Raw genomic sequence first — 14,262 nt, 5'->3', positions numbered from 1 at the left:
TTAGCCAATGCTATGCCGCATATGACCATCTGCACATGTAAAACTAATGTAACATTTAAAAAATACAAATACACTTTTTTTAACAATTCAAATGGGAGCGTATAAGCATGGGTGAGGCCTCCTAGAGACTAAGAGCTGTCATCCTTATCTTGGTTAAGGTTTTTCTGGAGTGTTAACATAATGTGTTACTAACAATTTCTGTGTCTTCTGAAAAAAAATAATGCAACTAAAAATGCTTCAAGGATAGGATAGCACTTCCATTTCACATTGGAATAGTTTCCTTTAAATATTTTTAGCTGAAAGGATGATTCAGGGTTGTGGAGAAAGATAGTTGCCAAATTGACAGTCTTGGATGTTACTGATTATCTCAGAACCTTAACTTTAACTCTGCTGCTCTTATTTGCAGCTCAGAAAGACGTTAATCCCTTGGAAAAGGTAGCATGATTCTCCCTTCGTATTGTACAATTGAGTGTTTAGTGGTGTCCTTTGACCAGTATCTTTTTTTAATTGGCTTTTTTTGTAAAGGCCTAAAATTTTATTCTTTTTTAAATGAACCCTTACCACAATAGATCTCTGAACTTGAATTATAATCCCACTGGTAAAATGCCAAGTAATTCTCATAAGTGTTATGCCTTAAGCAAGTCATATTTCAGCTGTCAGAAGAGTTCTTCAGTAACAGTGTGGAACTGGGGTCACCAAAATCCCGTGATTCAAAATGTGAACTCCTCACCACCAGATGAAAGCTTTGTAGCTTTGTTGTCTATTCAAAGCAAAAAAGCCAACATTTAAATTCTGTACATGCAGTACTTAATAGTTGAAATTCGAGAACAGCAGAATAATGATGGATGGATGAATAGCTGTTCGGAAATTTGCTTCTAAGTTGACATAATTGCCAACTTGCAGAAAAACTATGTTTTGCTGCATGGTAATTTCACAAAGAAAACCATCTTTCCCTACTCTTTTTAATCTGCTTTTTAAAAAAACGTAGCCAGATATTCCGCTTGTCTGTCTACGCTGGAGACAATATGAAACCATGGGTAGGTGATGCGAGAGAAGACCTCGATCCACAAATGTTCTCAGGTTTTGTGGAGGTGTCTGTCACCAGAAGGTAATATTCATACCACAAAGCACATGGTTCGCCATGAGTCTTAGAAAATGTCTAAGATAAGCAGAACATTTGCTGTTCTGAAGGAAAACTGCTGTGGAGAAGCAGGCAAGTTAGCCTAACTGAAAACCAAGCAAACAAAATTAGAAAACACAGAAAGCTGAAGTCTCTGAGTGGTAGTTGATATAAAAGGAAGTTCTTGGAACTACCCTTTTACTCTTAACGTTGATTCTTACAAGTTACATTAATGGAGCACAGGCCAAGCTCCACTGCAGTACTGATCCTAATTGAGTTTGTTGGACATCAAATTGGTTTATCTGGATTTTACATCTCAGTACTGTGACCAGTGTCCTTCGTTCTCATCTCTTACATACCACTGTTGGTGATGCAACTTGGGAGCTATTCCTGTCCTTCAGTATTGCTCTGTTTTCCCTGTGTCAAAGATATATTGAGATGTCGCTTTCAAACTCTGGTTCCCCTTATGTTCTGAAACGTATACATTGTGTATATTAAATGTGTTTGTCTTCTGTGTGTTTTTTCTCATTCTTTTTTCTTTCCCTTTTTATCACTCATTCTCTTTGTTTCTTTTTGTCTTGCTCAACAGTCTAGTCTGTTAGACTGCATCTCTCAGTCTTGCATTAGCGCCTGCTGTAACTTGGTTCCCTGGAGCAACAAGGTACCTTGCCCACGAGTGGGACCATCCAGCTGCCATATCTGCAGCTTGATGTTACTTGTAGCATTTAGCATATATGCAATCTTATTCTGCTTTTAGCCTTCAGTCGTTACCTGCTTCTGTTTTCTGTTTAAAAAAAAAATTAAAAAAAAAATCAACTGCTCAACAGAAGAATGCCATGCTACGTTTGTTTCCTTTATTTTTCCTCCTTTACTCCTTTTTGTTTGCATTCCAGTATCCTCTCTTTATTTGGTTCGCTGAAAATTTTTAATTCCTTTTCGTCTGTTAACATTTGCGTCCTTTGAAAACCCTCCTCCAATGAACGCTGTGTTTTATTTAGTTGGCTGCTTCATTGGTTTTTAATTAGCCAAGGAAAAGCTTTACTAATTTAGAGTAACGTATTTTTTTTAAATGATGAATGTGAGCTATAGAGAGTACTTGCTCCCAGGCATGCACTATATCATGTCTTTACTCCATCTATGAAAATGTTTGTATGCCAAAAACTTATGGTATTTTTCCCCAGGTCCTGTCATTTGGTTTATAAACTTTGCCTTGATACAGTCTGTTGAGCTTCGGGTGCAAAAACGTTTATTTTGCTTACTCACGAGGAAAAAAAGTATGGTTTTGCCACTGTACTCAGCCAAACTGTTAGTTGTCCCTTCAATATCTGCAAGAGACTGTTTAGTATCTTAAGTGAAAACAAATGCATTAACTGTATTGGCTTAAGGGACTTAAGGAGGTCTATTTCAAAATTTTGCTTGGTGTTAAGAGGGGCTAAAGCAGTTGGGCACTCCAGTTTGGAGGTGGGAATGCCTGAGAGTCCTGGGGCATGGGCTCTGGCAGAACTGGAGATACTTCTGGGTGGTGGTGCCCTCAGCTGGCCTCCCTGCCCCTCTGATGCAATTGCATGGGGGTGCTCTTGTAATCAGCACATGTATTTTATATTGCTTCACATTTTTTTGAAAATACTGCTCCATTTACTGAGTTGAAACAGCAGTTCAAAGCATAAAATGCCAAAGCGTAAGGAAGGAGTATAGAAACTCTTTGAACAAACAAAAGAGGGTGATTCTTCACTCGCCACATACTCACACTGTGCAATTGCTGCAAGAATTGTGGATGCTGAAAGTTTACATGGGTTCAGAAAGCAACTGCGGGGGGGAGGACTCCATCCAATGCTGAGAGAATATTCAGGGGAAGGCATCCACTGTATGCATCCTCTGATTTAATTTCACCTGTATTATCATTGATTGGCCATTATCATAAGGCAGATACTAGGTAGGCTTTTAGAGCTCTGAACTGATGCAAGTACAGCTCTTCTTAATGTTTTTAATCCCATTGCAATGGAGTAGAGGAAGAAGAAAGGAACATTTCTGCAGTGCTGGTTAAGGTGATAACTTACTTGATGGTCAGTAATTTCTGCTTCCTTACTGAGACAGTGAAGGCTATGAAGTGGAGGATTTAGTAGGATAGCAAAGTAGGCTAGTGCAACTGAAGATGTGTGTATAAAAGTAATAAAAGGGAATATTCTATGAAAATCTGGGGGACTAGAACTGGGGACCTTGGTCTGGAGGACACCAAATAGAGCAAGACATGACTAATTCAACTTGAGTGTAATTTCATTTAAATTTATAATGTGACAGTGTTCCATAACACAGTGTTACAGAATTTTAGAGATTATTGCAGTAGGCAGTGAGGTAAAAGACATGACTAGAAGTTTGAAGTTCCTTTGCTGAAAGGTAAAATTTGTATGGATTGAATTTTCCTCCTGGAGGTCCCATATCTTTTCAAACAGTGTGGTATAAACCCCTGGAATATAAAAAGATTAAGAATAAACAGGGTATTTAGGCAGAGCGTGCTGCAAAATACACAGCATATACTCACTTGTCATCTGAGACCTCTCAAATAGCGTGAATGTGCTGAGACAGTGAAACCCTTTTGTTGTAACTCAGCGACTAAGTCGGCTGGGGGACAGTATGTCAACAAGGCAACAGCAAGACTGTGGCTTACTGAGCCATATAGCTTGTCTATAGTGTATTTATAGGCCATTTCTTTCCTGGATTCTCATTTCAACTTCGATTTGAAAGTTCATGCTTTTTCCCCTCTAATGCATGTTCATGGAAACACTGCAAGGTCCAAGGCTGTTGCTTTCACATCCCACCTTTCCCTCTTCCCTGGTCCATTAAAAAGGATGAATTCGAATAAATTTTCCTGAGGAGATGAGTCTAACATCCCGTTGCACAGAAATTTGGCCATTTAAGTCTACCAATAAAGTTGTTATGAATCAGGGATGTTTGAGAAATGGGACAGGTGCTTTCTATTCTATTATGAACATAGTGTTTATGGTCAGCTTTGCTAAGCAGATACATAATCTCAAAGTACTGCCTAGTCCAGTTCTATTTCTGATACAGCAGACCTTGAGAAGATGTTCCTGTTGTTCAGCAGCAATGCACTGCATCTTCTGGCAAGTTTCTGTGTAATCTGGGAACATTTGCTAAAAATACGTAAATCCCTATTTTCATCCCCATTAGAGATAAATAACTTCGTGTGAAGAAAGCTGAAAGATAGCTGCTGTCTTCCTCTATGTGCAATAAAGCTGTGTACAGCTTTGTCATGCCCTTTAAAAGTACCTTCATATCTCAAAACCAAGTAAATATACCGTGATCATTGTGAGCACTTTGGAAGAAAGAATGTAGGTAGAGACAGTCATGCTCATCCAGGAACCATGGAAGGTGTACCTGCAGATGAAGCGTGAACATTCCTTCCTGCACTCAAAACTGCCCACAACTCTTTTATTGAATTATTTTGTAGAAGTACACACCACTGTCCTATGGCAGAAAATCATTCTCACTGATGCAGTGCTTTGACCTCAACTGCACAATTGGGTTTTCAGTTGCTTTTCGTTTGTTATATGCTCACTGGGCTGATTCATTTCTGTCCAATTCCTCCATTTGTCCCCAATTTTCTCAACTTTTAAGTCTGCAAAATTTGTGATTGTTGCTCCACATTTTTTTTTTTATAATTAGGATTCCCCTGTAGTACATGCTTCAGTTCTTCAGTTTTTCTGTTTATATACTGTAATGGAAAAAGGGGTTCTGCTTGGTTTGGGTAATTTCCTTGAAAAGGAAGGGTGGCTTTGTAACCAACATCTCTGCCACTTGACATATTAGAGTAGCCCCTGGTGACTGCTGTATGGCAGCTGAGACCTGGCACTGCAGTACAGTCTGAATGTGACAGATATTGATGCTGACAGTATCAACCAAGCAGAGTATCCGAAGGTCACTGGAGCTCATCCTCACCCCACGCAAACTGCAAAACCAGGCTTGAAGCATCATGCTTGCTGCCCCGATTCTGGCGGAGAAAAGCTCTTTGTAGAAGGGGGAAAACAATATTTCTCTGCCTCAACCCCTGATTACTCCTTTAAGTGCACACGCATGTGCCTGCCGTGGCGCTGGGCTAGCACCCCCGTGCCACGTTCCTTACAAACCCTTTCTTTCTCTCAGCTGTTTTTAAACCTGATTGGGGGGAAGCATGGCCTGGGGGCAGCTTTCCGTTCTGCAATGGCATTTCTCTTCCTAATTGCTTAAGTTAATGAAGCTTTTTATAAATTTGAGTGATTTGAGGTGGGGAAGTGCTTGTGTGTGTGTGTAGGTGCATATACATGTGTGCCCGCACTGTGTATGTGTATAAACAGTGTATGTACACGCACCCATAAAAAGATAAGCATTCACATTATATTTTTGTGGTGGGTTGACCCTGGCTGGACGCCAGGTGCCCACCAAAGCCGCTCTATCGCTCCCCCTCCTTAGTTGGACAGGGGAGAGAGAACATAATGAAAGGCTCGTGGGTCGAGATAAGGACAGGGAGAGATCACTCACCAATTACCGTCACAGGCAAGAGAGACTCGACTTGGGGAAATTAGTTTAATTTATCACCAATCAAATCAGAGTAGGATAATGAGAAATAAAAACTAAGTCTTAAAACACCTTCCCCGCACCCCTCCCTTCTTCCTGGGCTCAACTTCACTCCCAAATTCTTTACCTCCTCCCCCCAAGCAGCGCAGGGGGATGGGGAATGGGGGTTGTGGTCAGTTCATCACACGTTGTTTCTGCTGGTCCTTCCTCCTCAGGGGGAGGACTACTCACATTCTTCTCCGGCTCCAGCATGGGGTCCCTCCCACAGGAGACAGTCCTCCACAAACTTCTCCAACGTGAGTCCTTCCCACGGGCTGCAGTTCTTCATGAACTGCTCCAGCATGGGTCCCTTCCACGGGGTGCAGTCCTTCAGGAACAGACTGCTCCAGCGTGGGTCCCCCACGGGGTCACAAGTCCTGCCAGCAAACCTGCTCCAGCGTGGGCTCCTCTCTCCATGGGTCCACAGGTCCTACCAGGAGCCTGCTCCAGCGTGGGCTTCCCACGGGGTCACAGCCTCCTTCAGGCATCCACCTGCTCTGGCGTGGGGTCCTCCACTGGCTGCAGGTGGATATCTGCTCCACCATGGACCTCCATGGGCTGCAGGGGGACAGCCTGCCTCACCATGGTCTTCACCTCTGCTCCGGCGCCAGGAGCACCTCCTGCCCCTCCTTCTTCACTGACCTTGGTGTCTGCAGAGTTGTTCCTCTCACATGTTCTCACTCCTCTCTCCGGCTGCAGTTGCTGTTGCACTGGGGTTTTTTCGGGCTTCTTAAACAAGTTATCCCAGAGGCGCTACCACCGTCACTGATGGGCCCGGCCTTGGCCAGCGGTGGGTCCCTCTTGGAGCCGACTGGCATTGGCTCTGTCGGACACAGGTTCCAGCAGCTTCTCACAGAAGCCACCCCTGTAGCCCCCCAGCTACCAAAACGTTGCCACGCAAACCCAATACAATTTTTATAGAAATGCTTTTAGAGCCTTTTAAAAACAATGCGGGCCTGAAAAAATACTGGTGTCCTCCAATCGCTGGGGCTTTCACAGGGCTGAGCCCTTTCCTGCAGAGCAGCATCTCTCCCATCCACAGCCTCCCTGGTAAAGAAATGTAAGACTGACAGAAATGGATTATTTCCTCGGAGAAAAGCTCCCATGTTCAAAGTGTGGTTCCAAACTGCGGGATGATATTAGTAATAATTTTGTTGCCTGAATTTTTTTTTTATTATTACCTGAAGAGATTTTACTTTTCTATTGGTTTACTTTTTGCCTGGAAGTTGCTTTTATTTTTATTTCTTATTAAATAAAATGTTGGGCCCTGTCCTAAAGGATGTAGAGTCGGAGCATAATAGAATAAATAAATGGTTATTTATTTATAAACAGTGGGAATACCTCATGGTAACAGGAAGAAAATTAAAATCAGAAATGATAAACAGTGGTTGCGGCACAGTGTCTGGGCATGTCTTTTGTATAGCACTCAGCTTCAAGAGAAAACAGATCGCTTAGACTGAAAACCCATAATAATAAAAACCCCCATCTGTTATAAATAGCTGTGATCTTCTGCGCCTGTGTACACCAGTGAGGGAGTAACTACGGGGAGAGGCGGTGATCCAGTACTGACAGCCCTATTTTGGATAGTCGTCTGTTCTCCAAAGGGAGAGAGGAATAAAGAAAAGGGGGGGGAGAACTGTAACTCTGGTCTGGTGGTAGGGAGGAAGGTCCACTGTGCCAAGCAGCCCCAGCCAACACCTCTGAAGCAGAGGAGTCGGGAGGCTGCAGAGAGATCTCTGCTAGTGCTGCGGCCTCTACGCATCTCCTCTTCCATGCTGCTGTTCTCTTTTTTTTTTCCTGGGGGCAGGAGGAGGCGGAGGTTGGTTTTCCTCCAGGTCTTCCTTCCTCTCCCACTTCTGGGATTCCCTGGGGTGCTTTGCTGGCGGGAGCGGGGAGGAAAGGCGGCTCTTTCTCCTGGGTTTGCCTGGAGCTTGTGACTGCCTGCTGGAAGACCCAGTGATGTCTTCTGTGTGCCCCAAACCTGCCTGTCCTCGGGGTTTGCCATGGACTAGTACTGTCCTATCAGTAAAAAGATAAATTATGGCTTTCTCTGCCATTACTGGCATGCAAGTGAGGACCTTGTGATGAAAACAGATTTGCTCCCCGAAAGCAAATTACTTTCTTGGCTTATAACTTTGTCTGGTGGAAGGATTTGCACAAGCTGTTGCAACCTTTTTTTCTGGTGCAGAAAGTTTTTTGTTTCATTGGTTGGTGGTTTTTTTGTTAAGCGAAACATCCATCACAGAGGTGAAATCTGTCACTTTGATGAGGAATGACTTTTAAAATGACCATTCTATGGCTACTAATATTGTTAATGGCTTCATCCTTGAAAAATGGGCAAAATGAACCCCTTGACTGTGGCATGAGTTTCGCCAAGGCAAAGTTATTCTTGCTACCTCACTGATCCATGGCTGATGGCTTTGTGGAGTGCATTGGCTGGTTCCTTTACTGAGCTCTCCCAAAACCTGTCTCTTCATAACAGGCTTTTTGCATCCTTACAACCTAGTACAGCTAGAGCAAAGCGGTGCTCAAATCTCATCTTCCTAACAGGGCACTGGGAGGGGTTAATCACTCCAGGGACAAGGTCAATGTGTACAATAATTAGTTACTGTGCTTTGCTTTGCTTAAGACCACTCTTTTCTTTCTCGTTGGTATATATTCCTTGGACTGATCAAGTGTCTTGGATAAATACAATCCAGGTGTTTTGTTGTTGGTTGTTTGTTTGGGGTTTTTTTTTAAATCACTCTTTATGTAGGTCAAAGTGTGATATTGGTGAGGGATTATTTTGCTCCACAAGCAATCCTGCTGACTGCAGCGGCTATACCTTAGTAATACCATAGTCCTACCCATTTGGTTTTTGGTAGTAAACTTACGTTGTTGCATGTATTTCTGTTTGTAGTGTCCCGTCTCTTCCCCAGAAGAAGAAAAGCTTATTACCATCAAAAGGCCTAAAACTCCAGTTCCAAATGAGTTATCAGATATCAACACCCAAACCAACTGGACTAAGTCACTCCCACTGCCGACGCCAGAAGAGAAAATGCGACAACAAGCACAGGCAGTCCAAACAGATGTGGTTCCTATTAATGTGACTGGTAGGCTTTTAATTTCAGTAATTGCATTACACTGATGAGGGAGGGAAGGGATAAAAGGGGATCCATACAGTTGGATAGTATTTTGACACTCATATATTTGATGCATGAATTTTAAATTACTTATTGCACCTTTCTGTGAAAACAGTTTTGTGTTTAATAGTCCATCTCCAAACTTAATGAGAAAACCTCAAAATCCCTTCAAATGATCATTAATGAAGATAGTCCACACAATGTCAGCTTGAAATGGCATTAGATACTCATGAAATACAAGAAGAGGGTTGATAAATAGCAGTGTTTTGCTGTGGACTTTGCACTGAAGATATGTAATGGAAAATCATGTTTTATGTAATGCTAATGCTATTTCAGGATTTTCTTCTAGGAATTTTATGTAAGGAGGGTTATCAGGGACTTCTATATTCCAAAGACTAAATGTTACAAAATTCAAGGAAAAGAACTCTAGGGTCTTACATCAGCAACAAGAGGGTTAGGTGTTAAGGAGAGTAGGGTAAAAACAGCAAAAGTTACTAGGGCTATGGCTTCGAGCAAGACCTTTGGTAAGATACTCCACTTACGTGACAATAGTCCATGTTTTCTTGTTGTGAACGGTGTATTAACTCTTCATTTTGAAAATGCTCTTTGGCTTTACAGTTGCAGAACTCCCACTCTGTGGAAGTTAAATTATGTTAAAGTCTAATGCTGAATAGATACTTTGTTGTATGTAAATAGAATTTCTGTGAAAGATCAAATTATCACTTCAATTTAATAATCCCTCTTTTTCTGCACAATATTAAGATTGTCTATTATTAGTTAATTCAAATGACTGACCGTTTGCCTGCCAAAACCAGGATGATATTCAATATCCAATTTATTTCAAATGCCATATGGCGCGCTCTGGCTCCATGCTCCCTCTTACAATCAATAGCTTGCAACGTTTGGTGTTGTTTCAAAAGTAAATTAGGTGTTCCCTTTCCCAGTGTGACTACCAATAATATTTTCACATATATTTTTATAAACTAGTATTTTAAATAATACTATTTAATAGTATTTAAATACTTAAACAGTATAGGAGCAGTACTTCTGTGACAAACATCAGAGCGCTCTGAGAAATCAACAAGAAACATTTCCTTAAATAAACAGCAGAAAATATTTGAAATAAATAGCATGAAGACAACAGAAAATTATGAACACTCCACATCTGGAAAATTAATAGAAGGAAAACAAATGCAATGCTGAAATGTTACTAGGCCAGTTGGCATTATCTAGGGAATGCAGCATACAGGTGCAGAAGGCCGAGTTACGGGAACAACAGATAATCTGACATAATCGATAAGCTTGAGCAGGGCTTAGATACTGCGACAGCAGGAACAGGGTATACTTACAGAAAGAGTAATCTGCTGTTCGATTTAATGACCCTGTGTACTGAAAATATATGGAGGAAGTAAACAGATGGAAAGAAAAATGAGCTAAAAGAGATCAAATACCCCTCATAAATTTAATTCAGTGTCACTGGGAACGTTACCGTGTATGGATAAATTACACTTGTGACTTCGACCAGTTTAATTCGCTGGTGCGCAAACCTTGTGTCCCCTGAATTGTTTGGTTTGCACTCAGCAAACTCAGCAGTTCTCAACTTTTCTGATAAAAGTAGTGCACGTGCATATGACACCTCACCTTTCTGGAGTGTGCTGTTGAGCATTTATTCCCTTATAAACATGGTAATCGGAAGGGATAGAAAGGGAGGGCAGTAAAGGAAGACTGCTGTTGCAGTATGTGGACTGATCTCTGGGATCCACCATTTCCTTTCCCTTGGAATAATTGTATTGCTACTGTGAAACAAGGCAAGCGACAGTAACAGACTACGAGCCGCACACAACACACAAAAAAAAGCTGCTGTCCTTGTTCCTCTTTAAAAAGTCACAATCTGCTCCCCTCCTCTGCCCTCCCACACGCAAATTTTATTTTGTGAAGTTCCTTATGTTACTGCACAAGGCAGGAAAAAAAGGACGAAAAATTCCATGCCGTTTGTTCAATGTGCCGTGGAGCAAACCATCGCCAGTTTTTGTTTTGATTTGGCTTTTTCCTTCGCTTGCTCTTTTTCTCACTCTCCCAGAAGAGAGGTCAAAAAACTTCCATTTTATTACTCCTGGTATGAAATAAAAGGTTAACCTCTGAAGAGGCTGCTGGCAATTGACAGCTTTTTCAGCAGTGCATTAGTAATGATTCTGCTACAATGGCCTCTCACATGGCTGTGCAATAAATGTTCCACAAGTTCAGCTTTCGGGGTTCTTCGGTGAACAGATTGCAACTAATACAGTACTAGTAAAAATCTGTTGGATAGCCTGAAGGTGCAGGGGCATTGCATTAGGCTGAAAAGCTGCTGACTAGACATCCAGATTTGGAAGCAGTTTCTGTCTTTGGGAGTGCCTGGGCTGAGCTTATTCTGGCCTGGAAGGGGTTGGGCTGAATTTTCAGTGGTGGCCAGTCTTTGCTTTTACATATCCTGGGGGTTAAAAGATGTATAATGGTGTCTGCTCTCGCGGGTTTTCCGGAACTAACTTTCTTTCCAGATGGAGGAGTCTGGTGATGGTGGAGGTGATCCACACCAGGCTGGATCCTGCAAAACATTTAAGCATTTGCCTGAGTCCGGCTTGACTGACTTCAGTGAAATTTGAGCACATGCTTAAATATTTTCGGTGAATCCAAGGAAACTGAGTAAACTTTATAAGGAACAACTCGATGATTTGTTACAAACCTGTAACAGAAGGAGAAAAGTATCCTTAAATCTGCAAAACATATTTGACATTAACATCAATATTTTCTAAAAAAAAAAAAGGTGACAATGAAGAAAGGAAAAAAGACTGAGACTGTTCTGATTTTGCTTTTTGGAATTTGTTGAAGCTGCTACTTTGAAATTCTACAAATTTGCACAGTGGCTTTGAAAAAGCTTTTGTGTATCAAAAGCCATTGAAGATGGATTGGTTGAGTTAGCTCTTGAGTAGCTCAGGGGAAGAAGTTACTGTGGATCAGCTGACACAGTAACATCTCCCCATGGTCATCCTGTTTGTGCTGTCTGAGGCTTCATGTAAAAGACTCTCTCCTTGTTTGCACCCTCTACTTACCATTTACATTTTATTCCAGGGCATTCAAAGCTGTATTTTAATATCCTTGCAACTCACTGTCTCAGGCATAATTGTTGGCCTTTGAATGGATAAAGATATGTTTAGAGATGCAAAACTTTCTCCTTTAAATTCTTTGGATTTGTTATAATGTGGCTAGAATTATTATTATCCTGCATGGCAGGATTACCTAATGGTCCTGACCCTGACCTAAGGGTCCTAATGTCCTAATAGTGGTAATGCCCCAGACGGTGGATAGTCTATCTCAATATTTCAGGGCTTGTATTAAGCCAGTGGGATCCATAGCTCTAAATTTTGTAGATCCCATGGGCTTCCTCCTCCCTTAATCTGCCCTGACTTCAATCAGTCCAAAATTTGGATGAAACTGGCACTTCCTTGTAGCTGCAAGGATTCCGCTTAGCACAAGTACGGCTCATGGGAGCACAAGACTCCGGTCAAACAGAGTCAGAGTCTTTATATTTACAATATGGTGAGTGAAACTGCTACGTTTTTTCCTTGCATTTTCACAAGTCCACATGCTATACTTTAATATATGACTGTATCTTTAACTGTTACAGAGGTAATGAGGTTTTCTATGCTATTTGCACGACACACATCATACTGATGTGCAGTCAGCCAGGGATAATACTTACGACGTATTAGTTACTGTGCATTAATCACTTTTTAGAGGGAAATTATTTGGTCATCAATTTTCAAAAAAAGCATACAAGGCAAAAAACATAAACACGTATATCAAGTTGTTTCTGCATTTAAGTTTTAAATGGGTCATCTAAAGAACATTTAGCAGTGCTTTAAAATGCTTTAACTTCTAAAAAGGGAACTTACGCATGAGATATGGGGCGTAGTCATTAGATTTTTAGAAATGACAGAGAATTAACTCAGCTCACAGTCTATAGGGCAAGTTTTATCTTGCTATTAGTAAAATGGCCAAATTATAAACCTCTAAACAAAAGTGAATTCCTAAAGAAAAGCTGCTTAATGATAGTGGTGCTTCTGGGTCCCATTATGATACAGCACATGGTCATCATAAGGCTTTGTCTGGCAACATGCACTTACACACTTTTTCAGCTCTTGCCCTTGTATATTTTTATAATCATTTATAAAGTTTCAGTTTTAAGCAGCTTCCATTCTGACTGAAATATTTATGAGACCACAAGATCAGTTTGATCTCTGCATGCTCCATAATACTTATTTGTATTCATGTTAAAAGATCACCACCAGAAATGTGGTACACTTGACAGGTTCAGAGCAACTTGGAATGAAAAAGAAGCATCTCATGTGATTTAATGATGGAGCTGTGCAAAGACCTTGTAATCGCTGTTGCCAATAGCAATGTCTGTTCCTGCATAAACCATTGTGATCTTTCATTTTCATGAGCAGATTTGCTTTTTTTGCGGCTCATTACTTTAAAATGAAACAACAAAACCACACAAAAAACCACAAAGGGCTAAATTAAAGGAAGGATTCTGTTCACTTGTGGAATTAGAGCTGCTCTCACCAGATCTGAATTGGGCTCAGGAAGTCAAAATTCCTGTTAAAATCTGCAGTACTGTGTAATGGATATGTGTGTCTAAAGCCTTACCGTGACGATATGTCGTATCTTCCTTCAGTGTAAACCTTCATTGTAGAACCAAGCTAACATCATTTATTAATGCCTTTTTTTCCATTTCTACCACAAAACTAGTGGAAGAAAGTGCATGATGTCAGCGTGCTTGGAAGTAATGTTGCTTTGCTTGTTCTACCATGTATTAGGGGAGAATTTCGACCGCCAAGCCAGCATTCGGCGGTCTCTAATTTACACAGACACGGTGGTAAGACGGCCGAAGAAAGTCAAAAGGAGAAAGACTATTACAGGAATCCCTGACAACATACAAAAGGAGCTAGGTATGGCTCATCAGAACTGTATTCCATCCACTGTTCACTGTCACTGCTTATCATTACTCGACTAATAACATTACCAGTACTCATGAAACCAATACAGTCTGATAGCCTATTACAGTTCCAAATACGTGTGTGCCTCCTTGCCACCTTGTGCATTGGGAATTTAGGACCTTTTATCTGTTGACTTCCATCTGTTGAAGGGAACAGGGTATTTGGAAAATGGTGTACTGGTACAATGGAAATCTGCAGGGATGTAAGGTTTCTGGTCTTTAATGCTTTCTTGGAGATTTGGTCTACTCCCCCAGGATGTTCACTGAAGCAAAACTGAAGTGGGCAGGCATTTTGGCTTGCAAATAATTACTCAGCGGAGCTAAACAATTCATGGATGCCTTCCCGAATCTGCCAAGAGTTGCATCAACAAGTG

The 14,262-nt window shown here is 41.3% G+C and overlaps 1 protein-coding gene across 1 annotated transcript in view; it reads left to right on the top strand.

Annotated features, from left to right (window-relative positions):
• NHSL1 (NHS like 1) overlaps positions 1-14,262 on the top strand; it is a 113,892-nt gene that overhangs the window by 74,952 nt on the left and 24,678 nt on the right. The window contains exon 4 of the mRNA XM_075145943.1: positions 8,628-8,820. Within this exon, the coding sequence (XP_075002044.1) occupies positions 8,628-8,820 (193 nt within the window). The remainder of the gene's footprint in view (positions 1-8,627; positions 8,821-14,262) is intronic.

The sequence above is a fragment of the Calonectris borealis genome, chromosome 3 (assembly GCF_964195595.1).
Source record: "Calonectris borealis chromosome 3, bCalBor7.hap1.2, whole genome shotgun sequence".
In the NCBI taxonomy this organism is placed as follows: Eukaryota; Metazoa; Chordata; class Aves; order Procellariiformes; family Procellariidae; genus Calonectris; species Calonectris borealis.
The sequence above is the reverse complement of the archived record's forward strand: the minus strand, read 5'-3'. Positions and strand labels throughout refer to the sequence as shown.